Source organism: Gasterosteus aculeatus, chromosome 1 (assembly GCF_964276395.1).
Source record: "Gasterosteus aculeatus chromosome 1, fGasAcu3.hap1.1, whole genome shotgun sequence".
NCBI classification, from domain to species: Eukaryota; Metazoa; Chordata; class Actinopteri; order Perciformes; family Gasterosteidae; genus Gasterosteus; species Gasterosteus aculeatus.
In genome coordinates, this window is record NC_135688.1 from 11084528 (window position 1) to 11105683 (window position 21156).

Below are 21156 nucleotides of genomic sequence, written 5' to 3' on the forward strand. Positions count from 1 at the left end.
GCGTGTGCGTGTGCGTGTGTGTGTGTGTGTGTGTGTGCGTCTGTGTGTGTGTGTGGGCTTTGTGTGGTAAAACAGTCATCATGGAAGCCATAAAAACATTTGCAAAGGTGTGGAATGAGCCACTTAGGGTGAAGGTGAGAAATGAGAAATAAATTTAGGCTCATGCCTCTCCTTACTTTCGAGGAATAATATGACCTGATTGTAATCCTGTGTGGGTCCCGCTGGGTAACGTTCACGCCTTCTCATGAAATCGGGTTCCTCACACGATGACGACATGGAAAATTGCCGCATCCATTGCATTGCTGACACTTGAAGACGTATGTGTGAAGGGGGAGCGCAGAGAGAGTTGGAAGGACTGATTGACAGTTAGAACCACCTTCCCCTTCTTTCCCGGCTACGCAGCCGTCACCACCCAAATTGGACTGGGAGCAACACAATTGGGATAATTTGTGTTTTTCCTGAAATTCAGCCGGCAATTACTTCATTGACAAAGACGTTTTCTCCAACTATTCATTCAGAGACCTGGAGGCCAATTAAGATCTGGCAATGGAGGACACTGTTTGTTTTGAGCCCTCATATCTTGTCTTATATTATATCTTTATTAGACGGGAAAATGAATCTCATTATCAGTGCTAACAAAGAGCATCTTGCCAGGCCCTTCAAAATGTTTTCTTCTATTCCTCACTAAGGGCATGGTGGCACACACACACACACACACACACACACACACACACACACACACACACACACACACACACACACACACACACACACACACACACACACACACACACACACACACACACACATACTAGGTCCTGATTACAGGCTATTTCAGTCAAGCAACAGCAAATAGCATAGCATTGGGAAAGCTTGACTCTGGTATGTTTTCCAGGTCCGACACGGAGCTGCTGCAGAGATCACAGCTCCACAAACAGATACAAGGTCACTGTATAGTCTGTGCGCGTGTGATTGTGTTCACGCTGTTCACACATTTGTTCTCATGCACTTGGAATCACTGCATCTATTTGACGTATTTCAGATGTTAGAACTCGGATGTTCTATTTAAACAAATAGTCAGCAGCAGGAAAGCTTAGCTTAGCATAAGACTGGAAGCGGAGGGAAAATGTTCAACTCAAAGTCTACATCTAGTGCTGTCTCTCTCTCTCTCTCTCTCTCTCTCTCTCTCTCTCTCTCTCTCTCTCTCTCTCTCTCTCTCTCTCTCTCTCTCTCTCTCTCTCTCTCTCTCTCTCTCTCTCTCTCTCTCTCTCTCTCTCTCTCTCTCTCTCTCTCTCCTTCCACCCCAGATAAGGGACTTGACCTGTGACCCCTCACGCAGTTCAGCCTCAGGTCAGTGCAAGGCTGCTCCTGTCACTCAGAGTCAAAGACAAGAACTCAGCGTGTGGTACAGAATGTGTATGGGTGTATGAGTGTGTGTGTGTGTGTGTGTGTGTGTGTGTGTGAGAGTTAGGGGGTTGGGGGGGGTTTAAACTGTGACATTTGAGCCTCTGCAAGAAGCCTGCACCGTGGATTTGTTAGAAAATATTCAGTGTAGTTCAGAGTTTTTTTCTCCCAAAGACTGATGCAGATTTAAGGATAAAAGCTTTGTTACTCCCAACATTATGTCATCTTTGCCCCAAATAACTAAGGAGTTAAAGTACAAGCATTATGTCAGCCTCACATTGCTACAAACAATACACAGAGCCCTTCTAATGAATTTTGAGAAGTAGATCGTTACTACGCCTTAGCTTAGCATCAGGGGTACACCGCTAGTCCGGCTTTGCCTACAAGAGGAGAAATGTGCCAACGGTATGCGTTGAACCAAATAGCTCCAATGTGATAATGGGTGAGCTTTAGAGCTGCTCGTAGACACATTTTGTTATCTCTGTTTCGAGTCAAGCTGCCTGTTTCCTCCCACGTTGAGTCTTTTCGCTCGGCTCTGCTAAGCAAGAAGACTGCTGACTGTGGCTTCACGTATTGAAGGGACGGAAGCAAGATCAAGAGTGGAATCCATCTTCAAACATTTAGAAAAAGAGAGGAAATGAGTATTTCCCAGAGTAGCTGTATACACGTTTTCACATTGTGAATGTAAACACAGATGTACTTGATGGCATTCCTCAGAACGAGTTAGTCTTAATCATTTCAAGCATTGAAAAAGACACAACGTGGTCTTTTACCTCTTTGTAGTCATCACTGAGGTAGAGGCTGGACGTTTGCCCGATGAGATCATCCACTCCTCCGAATTCATCCACATTATCCAGCGCCTCCCTCATCCTTCCTTCCTTCCCTCCCTCCTGCTCTTCCTGTCTTTTCCTTTCTGCTCTTCAGTAGTCCAGACCGGCTCCTGAGGTTGAGTCCAGTCAGCACACATCATTTTCCCAGCCAACTCCCCTCCGCCATGGTCCGACACACACACACATAAAACCCCCCAAAGAAATCTCCTCCTCTACTGGTGGCTTCTCCTCATCTTTCTCTTATGTGTTGTGACACTATTTCTCTTTCACTTCCCTGCTCTGCTCCCCCACAGCACTGTGAAGGCACAATGGTCAGAGGTAAGGCCCCTGTAGACCCTCCCACCCTCCCTCCCTTCCACCCTCCGGTCAGCCTCCCACAGCCGCACTGAGCGCAGGAGAAACTCACACTGGCGTATTTCTTCCGTTTTTCACGCCCTGGTGTGAGGTCAGCAGCTGCTCACAACCAGTTTGGAAAGAGACACCTCGTCCGTGGGATGGCCACAGTGCGCGTGTGTGTGTGGGGGGGGGGGCAGTGTACTTGTGTTATGCGTGCACATGTGTGTGTGTGTTTAGATGATCCTGGACACTACCTCTATATATTCTTTTCTCCCTTTGTTACACTACATTTTGACGCATTTTCTTTTAAGCCTCCAAACGCTCTTAATATAGAATGACTTATACTTTTGTGCATGTTTTTCAAAGAGCAAATTAAGTGGAGACGTCGACCAGCCTACATATTTGAGGTGAAACGAAATGTGAAAGTGTGTGTTTGTGTAACAGGGGACGCAGGGTGCTCCCTTCCTGCGAAGGTATAAATAGGGCCCGGCCTGGACTCCAAAGCCAACAGCCCCACAGCTAAATAAACCAGCTAAAAGAAAAACCCTGACAGAGCAGAGTGGACCATTAGTCTGGCACACAAATACATCCACACATCGAGGCCCTCAGTCAGATACACAGAGATGTCTTGTGCCCGGCATCAGGGCCTTACTTTTCCAATCTGAGCTCTCCACGGTGCATAATGATCTCATCTTAGCGAGACGCTATCGACCCCATGACTCATGCATTTGTCATAGCAGCCCAGACAGAAAATTGTGTCCACATATGGCAGAATCCCACTGCGGGGAGTCATGACTCGACACACAATGGAAGCCATTACGTGTTCATGTGGAAGTAAAGTCATAATTCACAAACAGGGCACAACATTTCTACTACGTAATAAATAAATGGTATGCAGGTTAGTGTGGGATTCCGATTTAAGATTTGTTTTCTTTATTAATTTACCATTTGTATTTTATTCAGGTATGAAACCAGGTTGTGTTATAATCAAGCAGAGGGTAGAACGAGTTAGAAGATAAAGCATGCAGCACAGTCAGAGCTCTAACGGTGAGACGGGGGGACCACAATAAATAAAATAGGAGAGAGATGAGAGGAGAATGACAAGAGGGAAGAGAACGTCAGCTGATTCACTTAGTAATAACTAGACAAGAACAACTTGGAGAAAACAAAATCTATTATTACTATTAACGTATTAAGACAGTTTCGTAATAATGTGTTTGCACGATAACATAAAAATGCATTTGACTACAAGCACATCTAGACACACACACACACACACACACACACACACACACACACACAGGGGTTGAAAAATAGGATGTGCGTTGGATTTAGGGTTAATCCCTGTGGGTTATGGGGGAAGTACATGGAACTGTCTGCATTCACATGCATTAGATAGTGGCTGCTGTGGACAATACAGAGACACACGCACGCACACACACACACACCAATAAAACCGGTGTTAGCTGTGTCTATTTGCGGCGGAAGGCTTGGCCAGAGCCTGCTCCACTGATTCTCATTACTAAGGCTGACTTCATAGTGAAGGTGAAGTCAGTGCTGACTCAAATGGGGTAGGAGGCGGCGAGGGACCCGTGTTCCCGATGCGCGGTAAACCGGAAAAGGGAACAAACAAACATCCGCTAACACGCACACACTCGAAAACAGTTCATGGGCAAAGGCTGGGAATAGCGCTGGTTCCATGTTTGAGACAAAGATACGCGCAGGTTTATTCCTCTGACTGTTGGGTCAGCTGAGAGAGAGAGAGAGAGAACAAATGCGTATGAGAGACACACACACACACACACACACACACACACACACACACACACACACACACACACACACACACACACACACACACACACACACACACACACACACAGAATGGCTTATTGTGCCAAGTGAACAGAGGGTGACTGTGGGAGAAAGGGTTCCTGGCACCTCCTGTAAGCCTGGGATCCAAGGCCAGTGGCACTGTGTGTGTGCATCTTTTTGATGCGTGTGCACCTCAACTCGTGATGAACTCAGCCCCACCACGCCATTTTTACTTATGGGTTTCTTCATCCTTAATGGCCATGTCTACAATTATGTTATACTACAACACCAGAAGGTATAAACTGTGGCACGAAGAATGCGCTTCAGAGTCTGATTTTATTTTTATTTTGGAAAAAGGAGGAAAAGAACGGGGGGCTGCTACCGTAGCAACGTGGTGAGAATGTCTCCATGGCGATCCTCTGTGTTCCAAACAAATTGGGCTGCAAAAGGCGCACAGGGCCGCCCATTGGAAAGTTGGCTAACTCACACAGAGGCCGGTGTTTGAGGGAGCTGACGTTTTGGAAACTTGCATAGAATATTTGGACGGAGTTTAGTGAAATAAAAAAAACAGGCCATATATCGCTGTGCTGTGACACAAGGTCAAAATCACGCTACACACACAGTGACACGCCTTCAAAAGGGCAATAAATATGTACTCTACACTACTCTTAAGCTTTTTTTAATCTATGTGTACACCCAATATGTCATTATGAACAAAAGTCTATATCATTAAAAGTTCTCACATCAACCTTGATAACTTGAGGTGTGACAATATGTTTTTGCATATTAGTACATCATATTTTATATACTTTATTTAGTTGGCTCTGTTTTGAGAAGTCTATTCTGATTATCAAGTTAAAGGGATTGACCAAAACCTTTGTAAATGAGGTTGAATGAGAGCTGGAGATAAGATGGGTTTGCATAGCCCAGTATAATGATGGGAGACATGGAAGTAGCTGACTGTCTGAAGTGAAAAAACTACCTTCACAAGGATGCAATCTGCATGTTTCATTTGCATCGCATCAGAAATGTACACGTGTGAAGAAGAAATGTGCTTTTAGGGGAAGCCGTGTGCTATGTGCTTCCAATTTATCATGTGAATAATTGTGTAATTAGTTTAGTTTCTGGCCCTATTAATCAATTCTGTCATTCTCACATGATCCATCATTGTACTGCTAGTTCTCATACATGATTCATGAGGCCACACCTCGTATATTGTTACACCAACAGCTCTCCTTCGCCCCTCTACAGTCAAGTATGAAAAAAACTCCATGCGCTTGAAGACAATATGCATAATATAAGATGGATAGATAGATGGATAGATGGATAGATAGATAGATAGATAGATAGATAGATAGATAGATAGATAGATAGATAGATAGATAGATAGATAGATAGATAGATAGATAGATAGATAGATAGATAGATAGATAGATAGATAGATAGATAGATGGATAGATAGATAGATAGATAGATAGATTGACAGCCTTCCTTGGGGCCGAGATGGCACATTTTGGCCAAGCGGATAAATCTCATCATCACCCTTCGATCCGCTGCGCCTGCGGCTGACAGCAATACGCCGATGGGAGATTTATAGATTCACGTGAAAATCTGAAAACAGGATGATGTATTGAGAGCTCAGGTTCTAGCAAAGATCCTTTGCTTCAACGTGCTTTGAGCTCCCTCGAGCACTTAATAAAAAGAAGAGCAGCATCAGGATGTTTAGTAATGGCTCCAGCAGGTGATTTGTTATTCCTGTGAACCAAATGATGAGCTTTCTTTTTCTCTTTTGGGCCTTGGTTTCAATCGATAGATGGGCTTGGTAAACTATGGGTCAAATGGTGCTTTTATTGTTTTTTTCAGGGTCAGCTTGGGACTTAATAAGCTAATGGTTTCTGACATTAAGTGATAGCTTGCCACCGGGTGAGCAAACAGAGTTTTCGCTGCCCCCCCTCTTGTCTTTTCTCTCTTCTCAGCCGTCAGTCAAAGACAAAAAGACGAGGACCACATGTTAAGAAAACAAGGATGCTGACCGCCGCAACAGAGATCGCCCCAAGACATGGACGGTCCCAGGAGACAATAGAAATGCTTCCCTCTTTTTCCACTTAATCTCTTTACTCCACGTGCACTTAATCCATTCATTAAACCCCTGACTCGTTCAATCTCTGCTACGATTGCTCTGGTTCTTTCGGCCATCGTACTTTGATCTTCACATCCCTCTGTGTGCATGTTTTACGTGTGTGAGGGGCGCTGTCTGCCTGCTGGTTGCCAGGTTACCGGTCTAATTGAGGGGTCTCTGGAGAGTTGCTGTTTTCAGAGCCTGAGCCCTCTGTTCCGCTTACCCCTCTCATTCTTTCTATTTCTCCGCTCCCTCTTTCATTTCTGGAGCTTCCCTTGTCATTCCCTTGTATTGAAGCCATTTCAGCCTCCTCTTTCTTTTAATTTAATTTAATCAATAAACATTGTCCTCACCAACCCCCAAAATGCTCTTTCCTTATTTGAAACTAATGTCAATCGTATTTCCATCCTCTCTCTGTATCATCTCACTTGCCTCAGTAAGGCGTAGTCCCACCTCGTTCTCTCTTCCCATCCGCCCTTTGATTCTTCTTTGACCGTTTCATCTTTGTCTTTCATCGGCCGTCTTCACCGGCCCTTTTCTCTGGTTATGTGCTGCTCATTCAAGCATCTTTCCATTATTCTCTCACTGCATCTAGCTTTTATCTGCCACAAAACATGGCAGGAATTCCTTTCCCTGTTTACACAACTGATCCCTCAACCACACAGGAAGAAATCTAATGCTGACACGTAAACACAGGCAGCGTTCCAAAGACAAATGTTTTTTTCTGATGATTAGAGCCTTTTTGAGGATTCCTAGGAGGGGAAAATGTTGAATCCAATACGAAAGGGTAGTTTATTTATTCCCAAACCTAATATAGGATTAGAGTATTAGAACATGATGATGATCACATGGCTTTTACGAACAGTAATAATACCAAAGACGGAAGCCAATACACTTGTCAGCACACCCCTCAAAGTGCCCCAGCTGGTCACACTGCCGTACACACCAGATCAATCACATCACTCCAATCCATACACCAGAAACGCTTAACCCTACCTCCAATTAATGCTAGAGGATTTGTTGGACGATAGAAAGTTGGACCTTTTTCCTGTTACTAAAACCAGCACCTAGGCCCATTATCTTACTCCTCTTTCCTTCTCATCACTTCTTCTGGAGCTTTTTGCGCATTGCTCGGCGCTTTGACACTTGTTTTTCCCCATCAAAGAAGCTCCATCTTTCCCCCTCAATGGCTTCCCCCGGCATATTCAGCTCATGTATTTTGCCTTTCATCTACCTCTCTGCTTGTTCCCACTCTCCATCTCCACTGCATTGCAGACTTTCCTCCCGAGCAGCAGAGCTGGTTACAGAGCAGCAGATGTGCGGCCGTGATGCACGGTGGTTTTCTCTAATCACGACTCCTTCATTCCTTTTTTTACTTAAAGTGGGACGCTGCCGTCACACGTCACATAAGAACCTCACGGAATCATAAAGATGCACACACACACACATTATCACCACGCTCCAAGCAACCATTCACATTTAAATTCTCTCCCACGCGGTTGCACGCGCACAGAGTTCCGTCACGACACTACAAACTTGCATGCCTCCTTGACATGGATTGATGAGGCTTCATAAGGAAGACGTTCCCTTGAATCAAGAGCTCCCTAAGCAACCATAAGCCATCCCACTCATAACACAACAGAGAGATGCTTCTACACAGTGACACACAAACCCATGACATATATGCAACAATGTCGTAGTTTGAAACGTGATATTTATGCAAACAGGAACAACAAAATCAACGACCGATTGTGTCCTTCAAAAACGGCAATTAAACGAAATGAAAATGAAGTTCCATGCAGGTCTGAGAGCTACCTGGTAAGAACAGTTTTCCTGGTGCACCATCCTTCACAGCATCCTAGAGCGGAGTTGAGCTTTGGGGAACAGGAGCCGAACTGGGATACGATTCCCAGCCCTGCAGCAGTATTCCAAAGGAGAGGATCCTACAAAGTCCTCGATCCAAACTAAAGAGATCAATTCTCCGCTTGCCTGTCCTTGAGGTTCAGCCTTCACACTCGGCTTTCTGTCTATGTTTCTGATGTTTTGCTGGTCTGTCTTTACGTTAAAGGAGATAGAGAGAGAGAGAGACGGGGTCTGATCGTTGCTTCCCCAAAGCTAAAAGAGGGAGGGGAACGAGAGACTGGAGGAGGGGTGTGAGAACCCAGAGAAAAAGAGGGAGGGAGGGGAGCAGGGAAAAGCAGAGAGCTCAGCCGCCTTTTCTCCGTCGGGTCCCGACTGAAAAGAGGGAGGAGCCGTTGGGCTGAATGTGTGGAGAGTCGGCTGGAAAAAGCGAGGGAGGGTGAGGTTGGGGAGGGATAGGGCGGGATCGTCGCTGTTTGGCATTGAGTAATGCATAGAGAGACAGAGGGAGAGAGAGGAGAAGGAAGGAAGGAAGAAGAGGGACTTTTATTCCTTAACCTTTAGTTTAGGTAATCCCAACCTGTGCTGCATAAGTGCTCAACAATGACGGGATGATGCAATATTTAAGACTCAAGCAGAGAAAGGAAGATCAAAGTCTTGGAAAGTGTTCAAGTGTTTAGTTCAACGAAAAGATGGCATTTAAAAAAACAACATTTAGCCGTTTTTTAAAGTTGTATTTAGACAAAGATGTGTGTTACTCACTGATGTGTTTTGCAAACGCAAACATGGTCGGCGGGTTTCGTGTGGTTTGTACATTTCCCCCTCGTTCTCGGTCTCTTTGTTGGATTATAATCCCAAACAGCAGATGGCCGGTTTATAATCCACACGCAGCCCAACCTACTCAAATAATCTCTCCCTTCTCAATCTCTTGATCCATTCTTCGTCCTGACCTCTTTGCATTTACTGTTATAAACCTGTTTGTTTTCGGGTTCTCATTCTTTTTGATCCCACTGTGATGTAAACATGTGTTATACTTTGGGAAGTATAGAGGCATCATTAAATACTCTGGGGATTGTTTTGCGTTAAATCAATTTTACTTATAGAGATCAACATTACAAACATTCCCCTCAAACCGTTTTTACAACATATTCAATGCTGCAATAATTCAGTCTATAAAATGTCAGAAACCAGCCTGAAACTAAAGGATTTTACGATATAATAAAAAAAAAAACACTGAGTAGGAATTTAAATTATTTTGGTAATTTTTGAAACATACCTAGACTATTCATTTACTTATGGATAACTCACACCTCCCGTTCTCTCATCCTTCCTCTCTGGACAAATCTCTCTATCTGATATTGATATTTGGTGGGCGACGCTGCTTTTTCCCGACAGGAGCAATCTGAAGTCCAATGACTTGGAAGGGGATCGATGAGCTCCGCGCTCTGATCTCTGCACTCCGCTGGCTCCGCTTCGGCCTTCTGCGTGGAGCCCATCTGGGGCGGACTGGAACAGTGCCCACCCTGTCACGCTAACCTTGGATATAATCCTCCGCATGCATGACCCTGACCGGTGATAAACTTGTTTCCTCTTACAGTGAAAGCTACCAACTGGGCCTCGTGAAGGCACTCAGAAGCTTAATATGAGTTCAGGGGAATACAGTGAGTAGGGGAAAAACAAAGAAGAAAGCAAGAAAAAGCAGAGAGATTAAAAACCGGTCGGTGAAAGCCTTTAAGCGTAAGTCAAGGGATCCTTATTCTTTTGTACATCTATGTATCTCTCTCTCATATACTGTATATATATATATATATATAGATTAGTGTATATATATATATATATATATATATATATATATATATATATATATATATATATATGCAGTGTTTCTGCTGTGTGCAGAAGTGTACAGTATACTTGAACAGCTTCTATTAAGGTGTTTGTGTGTACATGCTTCTGGGATTCTCCAACTAAAAAAAAAAAAAACTTCCCCAAACACAAACTTCCCTGTAACTTTCTTAAACTGAACATCTTCAGGATCGTTACAGTTTGGGACGCATGAACTCTCCCTTTTGAATACAAGTGCTGCCGATTTGTCTTTTTGATGTACATGCAGACTGAAGCAAGTCCACGCACCCCCCACCCCCCCATCTTTCCTCTATCACCATGGCAGCAGTAACTCCATTGCCGTATCCCGCACCCACCACCCGCTGACCTTCACACGGTTGTCAAGGTTACGATCTGAGTCAAAGCACAGGTGGAGACGGAGACAGTCCCTCGTTATCCCCAGCAGACGGGAAAACGACCCCTGACATTCTCCAGAAGGTGTGTCAGTGTGTCTAATGATGGGACTGTTAGCCTAAATAGCAACAGAAGCACAAAGAAGATTCAGAACCCTCGCACCTAGTCCTCGCACAGACTCACCAGAATATGTTTGTCTTTCTGCTAAATTATAGCTTTATGCTGACTTTACTGCCAAACTCTACAGTTATATGTAATTTACTCCAGCGCTGTGCGTGTGTGTGTGTGTGTCTGGCTGTGTGTTGTTATGCATATCGAGCATCAGAGCAGCTCGTCTCCTCACATCAAAACAACAATCATGAGCAGCTCTGTGTGTTTAACCCGCCGAGGGCATACTTATAGATGCACACCGAAATAATGAATAGCTAATTATGAATCACTGATAACAACACGGTGATGGTGGTTCACTCTACTGTAGTCTGCTAACCGGGTGCAGAGAGACATGGGAATGATTACTTTAAAACATAGTCAGTTAGTAAATAAAATTCTAATCTAAATACCGTTGGGTTACCAAAAGGTATTTAGATGAATGTAGGTAAAAATCATACAAAAAATGGACCCAACAAATTTGACTCCCACATACCTCAAGTTCCCTCAATACAAATAAAATACATTTTATTTTTTCTTTTGTATGTTTTTATAAATTGAACAATTAAAACAACATATTCTGCATTTATAATTGATCAAATTAAGAAACATATTGTGATTTTTTCAACTGTAATCAGGGCTGATTCCTTTTTTTTCTAATGACATGGTTCCGATTATATCTAATTTGTTGTTTCCCAACAATGGTGTTCCCTGTGCAGCTCAAGGAAACACAAAACAATTCTCCGTCAAACAGCTTGCCCCCCCTCTCTTTGTCATGCACCCCTTCCTCCTTTCGCCCTGGCCTGTCGCTGCTTTTGCACCGCACTTCTCGATCGTCCTCGTTTCTTTTTCTCCCTCTTGCTCCTTCTCAGCCGGAGGAATGAGACCACACAGATGCTTTTAGTGAGCTGACATTTGGTGCCAGTGTAAAAACAATGCATAGCAAAGCAGGTTGGCTCAGTGTGAGGGCTGGATTCTGGCGGTAATGAGCTCACTCTGACAGGGAGGAAGCCATGTGGAAGGCCAGGGAGTGCATATGAGTGAGTGTGTGTGTGGGTGTGCTCCGCCACCAGAGGTTCTTCTAATGAGGACTACATGTCTGAAGTTAGGGGGGGTGGAAAGACGGAGCGTGCTGAGAACCACCAGGCTGCATAAATATATGCATCACATTTTTAGATGCATCACAACAAATGTGTGTAGCTACTGAGTAAATGATTACGTGACCGCCAATTACACGTGACAATTTGAAGCAGAAGCAGTGCGTCACAGTGGATATTGAGCGGCTCAGACACAGCCTGTTGTTGTCGTGACAACAGATACAAAGTTGGGGAAAGCAACAGAAAAACGTTGAGAATAACTGGCATTGATCCGGAGCTTAAACAAGTACTTGTTTATGCTACAGTTTAACAGCTTATTTGTAGTCCATTAATACATGAAACTAATTAATATTTGTTTCAATGTTACAGATTTTCTGCTTTTATTGGTTCTTATTTCAGTATTAACTGAATATATTTAAACGTTTGTTTGGATTAAAGAATATATTTCTCGAATTTGATTGTAAAATAGCTGCTATTTCATCCTGATGGAATGACTATTCTTGTGTTATGAGTGTTTGAGGTGTCCTACAGCAACAGATGAAGCTCTCTGCATGACCTGGCACCGATTCCCTCGCTCTCCCTCTCTGTTATACACAAGGACACACACACACGGACACCCACACACCCACACACACACGCTCACAGACTGAATGCTTATATAACACAATGATGACAGGAACAATCCTGCTTTGTGGGGACCGTGTGGGTGTGCAGACAGGATTTAAACATGGCTTGTATTTTTAGCCTGTTATAAATACATCAAGTTCTCGACCCACATTTCCTAGTCCCCCTCACACACACACACACACACACACACACACACACACACACACACACACACACACACACACACACACACACACACACACTCTCTGTAATTAGGAGCAGAGGAGACTACTGTATAGTGTTTCATGTTTCGGCTCCACTCAAACAAGCAATCCACGCAAGCACACACCTCCCAACCACAGGCCGCTTTGTGCGTGTCTGACTTTATTTCCCCCAAAAGAGGGGAGGGATGAGAGGTTAAACTCACTGCTTGGAAAACATAAACCCTCCTTCTCTCTTTCTCAATTTCCAGCTTCCACTCTCTCTTTGTTGCCTTCTCACAATGGACCTTGTTTTTTTATCTCCTCCGGCCCTGTGCTGATATAGCCTGTGTGTGTGTCTGTGTGTGTGTGCGTTGGGCTCTGCTCTGTAGTGACTGTGCACGATGAAGACTGACACAAAGCTATAACATTAGAGGCCGTCCCTTCACTGCTACGTAAATCCACATTTCCTCCACAGCACGCTGTGCCACTCAAGGCCTGTGCGCCTCTTTGATGGTTTTCATCGGGGGGGAGAGGGGGGACCTGGGCAGGGGGCAGAGGGGCAGGAGGGGGTAGGGAGGGGTAAATATTCTCCTGCTGTATTTTGGCTGTGAGAACGTTAGTCTATAATACTTCCTGACAGCTTGAGGAAGAGGACAATTAGCAGGGAACAGGAGAGGCAATGGCAGTGAACAACGGGGGACGTCTGGAGGAGAAGGGGAAGGAATGCAGAGGAGGAGCAGGAGGTGGAGATTGGCAACTGGGTCTCAAAAATGAGCTTGAGACGGCGTATGAGCCTGAGCTGACTTCCAATGGCGAACAGGATGTGACCGCATACGACCCGTGCGGACGAGGGGTTTGACTCTCGGGCTTTGGTGAATCACGGCTCGGGTGAATCAGAGAAAGGTGTGTGTGTGTGTGTGTGTGTGTGTGGGAGTTCTGCATCAATCAGGAGGAACCAGACCAGCAGCAGAATGTGTAGCTGTAGGCGGTGTCTCTCCACCTCAAACACAGCTTTTGTATCTCCAATCGCAGCAGCATCTTTATCTGATTTACCCACAATGCTTCCGGCTCGCTCGATGACATGACTTATCACACCAGTGCAGGTCAAATCCGCCTCAATAGACCACATAGTAACTGTATCTGTCAGTTAATCCACACCTATAGCGTCATATTCACTCATCGATACAAGTAGGCTTGCATGTGCTTGTTTACACGTGCAGACAAGGAGAAAAAAAAACCTGTACTTTGATACCAGATAAGAGCAGTTTACTACTCCATGAGACTCAAACTTAATGACCTGAGTATGAGTATTTGTTGATTTTACAGCGAGCAGGTCTATCGCATCCAGATCCAGACAAAACATGACACAGCAGGCCACCTTTTCAACAACAGTTGAAGGCCATTGACTCGTCATTGATGAATACCCTTCACCAACAAGCACTACTGTGAGTAAATCATTGCTACCTGACACACAAAGGCGATAGTTGGCCATCCGGCAACATTTGGCGGATTTATGTTAAACAGTGACAGAGCCGACTCAACATAACTCTCTGCTCAGGTAGACATTTACTCCAGTATACATTCAGCTGATAGTTGCTTGTTGCTGTATCAATGCTGTGGATTACCTGTAGTGCACCCTTTAAAAGGCCTAACCCGTATACTCTATTTGTACTACATGCGTATACAACAACAAACCGTAAACAGATTTGTCTTCTTTTGGATCGGACAGCTTGCTTGTTTCCTAAATCCTTGTGCGTGTGTAGACTGTTTAAACGGGTGTGAAGGAGTAGCTTCTAACAGCAGACCTCAGTCAACATGAGGCATCACAAAAAAAGCTGATCTTTTTGGTCTCTTTCATGTCGTTGTGTTCCAAAAACTTCCTCTGCACCTCAAAGTGAAATGGACTTCCAAAGCAAGTGTACAACAAGAGGATTTGCATATTCAAATACCCGTGGATGTCATTTTATTCTTTCTTTGCCAGGCTACCAAGTAGTTGGAACCGCCACATGGTCAGAGCCCTTCCAGCACGAACCTGCTCTTTGTTAAAGGGTCAAACTGAATCTTAGTTCTGAGGAAACTGAGATGCATTGACAGATGTGCAGCTGGCTCTACTTTATCTACCCGTTCTCAACATATTTAACTTTTCTATTTCATACTAGCTCAAAAGACAACATGTCACAACGAATGTAGGAATGTAGCGCACAATTACACAATTAAATTAGCAATCTTTTCGTCAAACGGTTGATCTAACTTTGCATACAAACTGGTCGTGGTTTGGCTACACGGCGCGTGCACATTACATGTTGAAAGGGGTCTGACACACCTGACAGAAGGCAGACCTACACATTTCAGATTCTGCTTTACCTGAGTTAAGTGCCCGACTTGCTGTGAGGAATCCAAGGTTAAGCTGAGATGAAAAACCCGCCACTTATAAAAACAAGAAAAAACTGTTTTTCCGACAGCAGCGGACTGTCAGGGTACCATGAGAAGAAAAATATATCCTTTGATTCAGTGAGGTGAGAGTGTGCCTGTGTAGACTAACAGGAGACAGAAAACTGACTCCAGAGCAGAGTCGGTGAAGTCTGTGTGTGTGTGTGTGTGTGTGTGTGTGTGTAAGGAGAGTGTGTGTGTGTCGGGCTGAGGGCCGGGCGTGTTTCAGCTGACATGCACGCACACGCACACAGACACACTCACACAGGCTACACACACACACACACACACACAATGAGCAGTGGTTAAGCGTCGAGGGCTAAACTAGATACCGGAGCCTCAGAAGGCTCTCCACACCTGGCTTAAGCCCCGCCCCCCATCTCTGAAACCTCCTCCCCCACCTCCTACCGATATGTACGTGGCTGACTATCTTCTCCTGCAACTTTACGCCCTTCCACGGTCGCTGCCGTCTTCATTTGAACCGTACCTTTGACCCCACATAACTTTTTTCCCCCTCAGGTTTGTTTTGATACCATCAATCGAATGCTCTTGTAACTTCAAACTTAACCTATTTTGCTTTCCCGTGCAAGATCTAACTCAAGTGTAGCTACTTCACACGTCCACTCCTTCTCTATTTCCAACACAACCGCTCACAGGACTTGTCTGAATCTCAAAGGAATTCTTTCTTAGTGCAGGGTGAAGGTAGTAGTTAGGTTGTTAGTGGAGGTCGGCCGGCTTCATAATCACAGAGCAACAGGCCGAGCTCTCTCTGCCTTTGCTCTTCCCTCTAACCTCTCTTCTTCTTTCTTATCCTCTTATTGAGTTATTTTCTAGTGCAGAGCACTCTGCATTTCTATAATCCTGACTGAGCTTCTGGTATTTTTCGTTGTTTGCATTGTGTGATTGAGCAGCACTTTCCAATTACATAGATTTCCATCCACATGGATAAAAAAAACAACTCATCAAATCCTCTTTGTTCTGACACAGATTACAAATGCAATATTTGATGTGGCTTTTTGTAAATTGTTTCTAATTAATATAATTACATAATTACATTTACAAAAATTAAAGAAATCCATCAGCTGCCAAAACACCCTGACTTATATCCAAGGGCGTCTTAAATCCCAAAACGCAGTCCCTTAAATTCACCATGTGCAACTCGACTTTCCCACACTCTTGTTTTTGTTTTTCTTGGAAAAAAGGTTTTGGTTAAAAATTGTAAATCTTCTTCTTTCAGAAATAGAGAGGACACACCACAGTTTTCATAATCAACGGATCCAGATGTGTACAATTAGTGGATGAATATAGACACGTGTGTGTGTGTGTGTGTGTGTGTGTGTGTGTGTGTGTGTGTGTGCGTGTGTGTGTGTGAGAGTGATTTATATTCGTTACCCTTTTAAAGTGGCACTGCAGGTCTGAGCACAGGCCCAATCTTTCTAACCACGGTTTGCCCATGGGGTGTTTTTAAATTGTGTGAGTAAGTCTAGGTGTGTGCTCTCTGAGCTTGAAGTAGAAGTAGCCGGTGGGCATGGATTTAATTAAAAACATATCGGTAAATTCTATGTGTATAGACAATAATTGTATTCCGACCACATCTCTGCCTTTTTCAGCTGAAGACTGTCTCAGAAGAATAATATTATTGTTCGCCTTTCGGGGCTGCAGGGCTAAAAGTTAAGGGTAGTGTTACGCTTAGTGTACTTGAGGTTCCTGTGGGCCCCTCTCTGCCACGCGACTCCAGACTTCCACAGAAATATCTCATAAAACAGGTCAGCGTTCCCCCTCATGCCCATTAATCTTCCTGATCCCAAAAGCCAAAGGAAATTACAGCAGCCAGAAAGTACCACGCCCAAACTAAACACACCTGCACCAATGTGATATAACATCCAGGAAATTAACGGTTGTTACGGAACAAAATAGCTAGTGTCTACAAATAGACCAAAAGCACATGATGAAAAGTGATGTCTTTGAAATGTCAAGTGCAAAGAAATACTTTGATATTTGCCTTAATAGTGAAAGTGATACGACTGGACCTCAGCTGAACCTGTCCTGTTTACACTTCGAATGAACAAAAATGATGTAAAGTGCTAATTATGGAGCTTCAGAGTTGCTAGTAGGGGGATTTACCCCTTTTCTTAACCCACTGCTGGCTGTAGCTTTATAATACCATACGCAGCAATCTTTTTATTTCACCCGTGGCAAGTAAGAGAGCAAAGACATTCAACTAAATGTCAAACTTTTCCCGTGAATGCAGCTAAATAAACTAGTCAAACTCCCCCCATCTATAATTCAACCCTGTCATTGACCAAACAGGCCCCAGAGTGCAATTTGTGCTGTTGCCATGGAAACGAGGAAAGGACAACCAGTGTGAAGGAAGAGGTCAAAAGCTAATTTTTTTTTACTTATCCATATTTTAACATTTTGCTCCATACAATAAGTGTGTACGTGGGTCTGTGTGCAGCACCTGAGTGGAAACCAGCGTAACCGGTCTCCGGGCCCGTAGCCACACGGCAGATTATTAGCTCCGAGCTTCACCGTGTCTCGTCCTTCTGAAAAGGCACAGATGCTTTTCAGGCTCTGCTGAAGCATGAATATCTCCGTCCCTCCGGACCCGAGCAACATCCCAGACAGACAGACCCCTCCATACATGAACACGCGCATCATCTCGCTGTACTGGGTCCCGTCTGAGAGGACGTCTAAATATTTAACAACATTTTAAAAGCACCAGCCTCCCTTTCCCTCCAGGGTGTCTGCTAAAGCCTTCAAATTTCAGAAGTAAGAAGCTCAGATGCCCCCCGACATAGATAGACACTGAGGATTACTTATAGGAATAACTCAGTTCCTAAATGTACTACTTTTGAGCTCTCTTGAGCTGGTTAGCAAAGGGTCAATACTATTGCATTGTCCTCTTTTACCGCACGTGAAGGCTCAGAGATAGGATTGAACAAACCAAAAGGTCAAATGACATGTCAGGTGTTCGGTGACGGATTGTATGATTGAGCATCCCTCTCCACATGTGATTTTAGGAGTGGGGTTTGCTCTGGATATTAGCCTGCGCCTCCGCTCTTTTCCGGTATATCTCTTCTGCTTCCAGCTTAGGAGGGATTACACGTCTAATTCCAATTTCTTATCGACTCAAGCCATCAAAATGTGAGGCCTGTTTTTTCTCAAGATTTTTTTTTTTTTTTCACTTGTAATCGGAGAGACAGTTGAAGCTGTGGCACTTTATCAGCATCAGGACCAGGCTATCAGCCACACCAGGCTTAGAGTGTGTGAGACACCACATGTGGTAAAGAGGATATCTGTTTATGGGTGTGTTTGTGTGTCAGCAGAAGATGCATTTGGGAGACAGAGACGCTCTTTCAAGAGATATTTTTTCAATTATATCACAGTATCAAAGCCCACTGCCTAGGGTTGGCGGTGGGGTTGAGGGGTGCTGGGGAGATAGAGAGAGAGAGAGAGAGGGGGAGAGCATATTTTTTCCTCAGACTAAAGCAAGCCAGGAGGTGACCTTCTCATTTAAGATGGACAGCAGGTAATGAACATTGACGCACACACATTCACGTGACTCCGCAAACTGCCTGGTCCTAAAGATACCATCTTCCTGTCCTTTATTCCCGCTTTCCTCCCTGTCATCCCCCACTTCTCCCACTGCATTCCTGACATGCCTTAGGGAGACAGGGGGGGGGCCTCCGGGACAGACAGACAAAGACACACAACACACTCACAACAGGCACTGGCTGCAGCCATTGTCTGTGTGCACTGAGGATAAGGTCTTGGTGCTTGCATACCAAAAGAGAGCACGGATCCCCAATTCTCAAGCACACATTTGCCCTCACTTAGTTTGAGGCAGCGACACAAGAGCTCAGCTTCTGCACTGCAAACTGTGGCTGCTGAAAACTATTTTCTCCCGTTGCTTCCTACTAATTTTTAAAGCTCCACCCTTTTGGACAGCGGTTTCAAATGGGAGGGCATGAGATTGCAAGCGAATCATAGCAACCTTTAGTGCAAAACACTGCTGGGTGGCATGAAAGGCCTGCAGAAGCAACCTGCAGAATGTCAATGCAACACTGACCTCCTGTGGTAGAGAAAACGCACAGCTACGGCACAGAACATGCCGATTTGTAATTTGATTCAACTGATACGAGACTGAAAGGCCAGCAACAAATCTTTGCTGTAGTCCAAGGTCATTAAATAATAACAATCACCGCTGGCACCATTGAATCTGAGTACATGTAGCCCCGAGTTGCATGGTGGTCAGGTTAACAGCTAGACTACATAGCTTAGCGCTTAGCCGACTAATCCCTTTTCCTTGCTCCAGTTAACCTCACCCCATGTAACCTTTGACCCACACACAAGCAGAGAAACCCACAGGACCATAAATAGAAAAACAGGAAATCCCCCACTTACCGAGGTGTAGGCGGTCTTGCCCATGTTGTGGTTCTGGTTGTGGTTGAGGTTCTGGTTCTCCTGCTCTCTGCACTGCAGCCCAGCCAGGTGTCTCTCCAGGGCTGCCCAGTCCATGGTGGGAAGAGGCTCCTCCTCTACACCCTCCACCTCCTTGTGTCCCCTCATCCGCCCCCCTCTCCCACCACTGCCTCCTCCGGCGCTACCAGCACCCCCGCCAGCGCTGCGGCTTCCCTTGCATTGGCCGGCGCTACGGTGGCGGGGCTTGGGGGCCCCTGTGCCCCCCTGTGGTGCGCCGGGGGAATGGAGCTGGCGGCTCTTGGGCACAATCAGATTGCCGTTCTGTTTCAGTTCCTCTGGGACGGCGGCAGCGGAGGTGGCAGTGCTCCCGCCGGGGGCCGGAAGGGGCGGGACGGTCTTCACATCCTGGAATTCTTCAGCGAGGCTGCGACTGTTCACTGCCTTCCGATAGCCTTCGCCGAGGCCGTCGACCCCGACGAGGCCCCCTCCGCCTTCCTCTTGACCAGGAGGCTGCGGGGAGGCGTAGTCCTCTCCATACTCACTCTCCCACTCCTCGATCACCTTCTTCTTATACTCTTGGTAGTCCTCATCCTCCTCGTAGTCGTCTAAGGTGACCAGGTCTGGAGAGGGAGAGGATTTGTAGTCCTCCAAGTTAGCCAGGTCAAGAGAAGGGGAGCAAGGCGTGACCTTGTTGGAGTTGGACTCTGAGCTGGAGCGACTGGAGGCGTCACTGCCCAGGTCCATGCCATCCTCCCGGTAGTCCTGGAGGGACAAAGGGTACAGAGAAAAAGGGGAAAAGTGAGGAAAAGGCACGCGCAAAGAGCAAGAAAGATAACAGAAGGATAGAGACAAGGGAAATTAAAAGAGAACTTCGGGAAGTGTGTGGATTTAGATTGCTAATTTGGTGTTTCGAGACCGGCGACTACAAAGCACTTCCTCTCACGTGAGGAACTTCCTCCCTCCAAATCCCGGTCCCTCTTTGACTCGCCGTCAGGCTGCACACCTGTACTGCTCCAAAGCTTCTCGGGCTTACTTGACTATGCTTACTGATCGGACATTCCTCTGGTGAATTGTTAAGCGTGTGTGTGTGTGTGTGTGGGGGGGGGGGGGGCTTGTGCAACACTTGACAGACACAACGGACGCGCTGTCCGTGTGAATGCGTCAGAATGAAATCCCACCACCCACAGCTACATCTGCAGCACCACAGGAACAAGACACGGGAGGGGCGGGAGAATGTGACACCGGCATGTCAATACCCGACCGTGAGTCCAGAATTGTTGCCTAACCTTGACTGTGTGCCACCCCGCGGAGCCCCCCCAATCACCAGCTCACTGATTAGTTCACAGCTAATGAAAACGTCCACGTTGTTTACAACCCTCCACAAATCTCCATCTCACCTGAGCCGTGTCTTGCAGAGTTTTATCGGTCTTTTCTCCACAGGAGGGCATTAGTGCCTAGCAACATTTTTAAAAGTTAATGAAAAGAAAGCAGCAGCAAGAGAAATTAACGACATATTCCTACGTGACACACATTATGAGTAGTTCTGGGAAAGGGAATTAATTATGAGGAGTGCTAATTGCTGGTTTAGAGGACCTGTAGTAGTTTTGCACCAGACTCAAGGGGGAGAGAGTGCAATGCTACAATAT

General features: G+C 45.4%; 1 protein-coding gene across 9 annotated transcripts in view; it reads right to left on the reverse strand.

Annotated features, from left to right (window-relative positions):
- schip1 (schwannomin interacting protein 1) overlaps positions 1-21156 on the reverse strand; it is a 151423-nt gene that overhangs the window by 10579 nt on the left and 119688 nt on the right. For 6 of the 9 annotated variants that reach the window (XM_040164241.2, XM_040164327.2, XM_078098338.1 and 3 more), the window contains one exon: positions 19493-20272. In XM_040164241.2, the coding sequence (XP_040020175.2) occupies positions 19493-20272 (780 nt within the window). Of the gene's footprint in view, positions 1-2177; positions 2644-8319; positions 8761-19492; positions 20273-20907; positions 20965-21156 lie in introns of those variants that run through there. The other 3 variants (XM_078098339.1, XM_040164905.2, XM_040164829.2) reach the window with 3 other exon arrangements.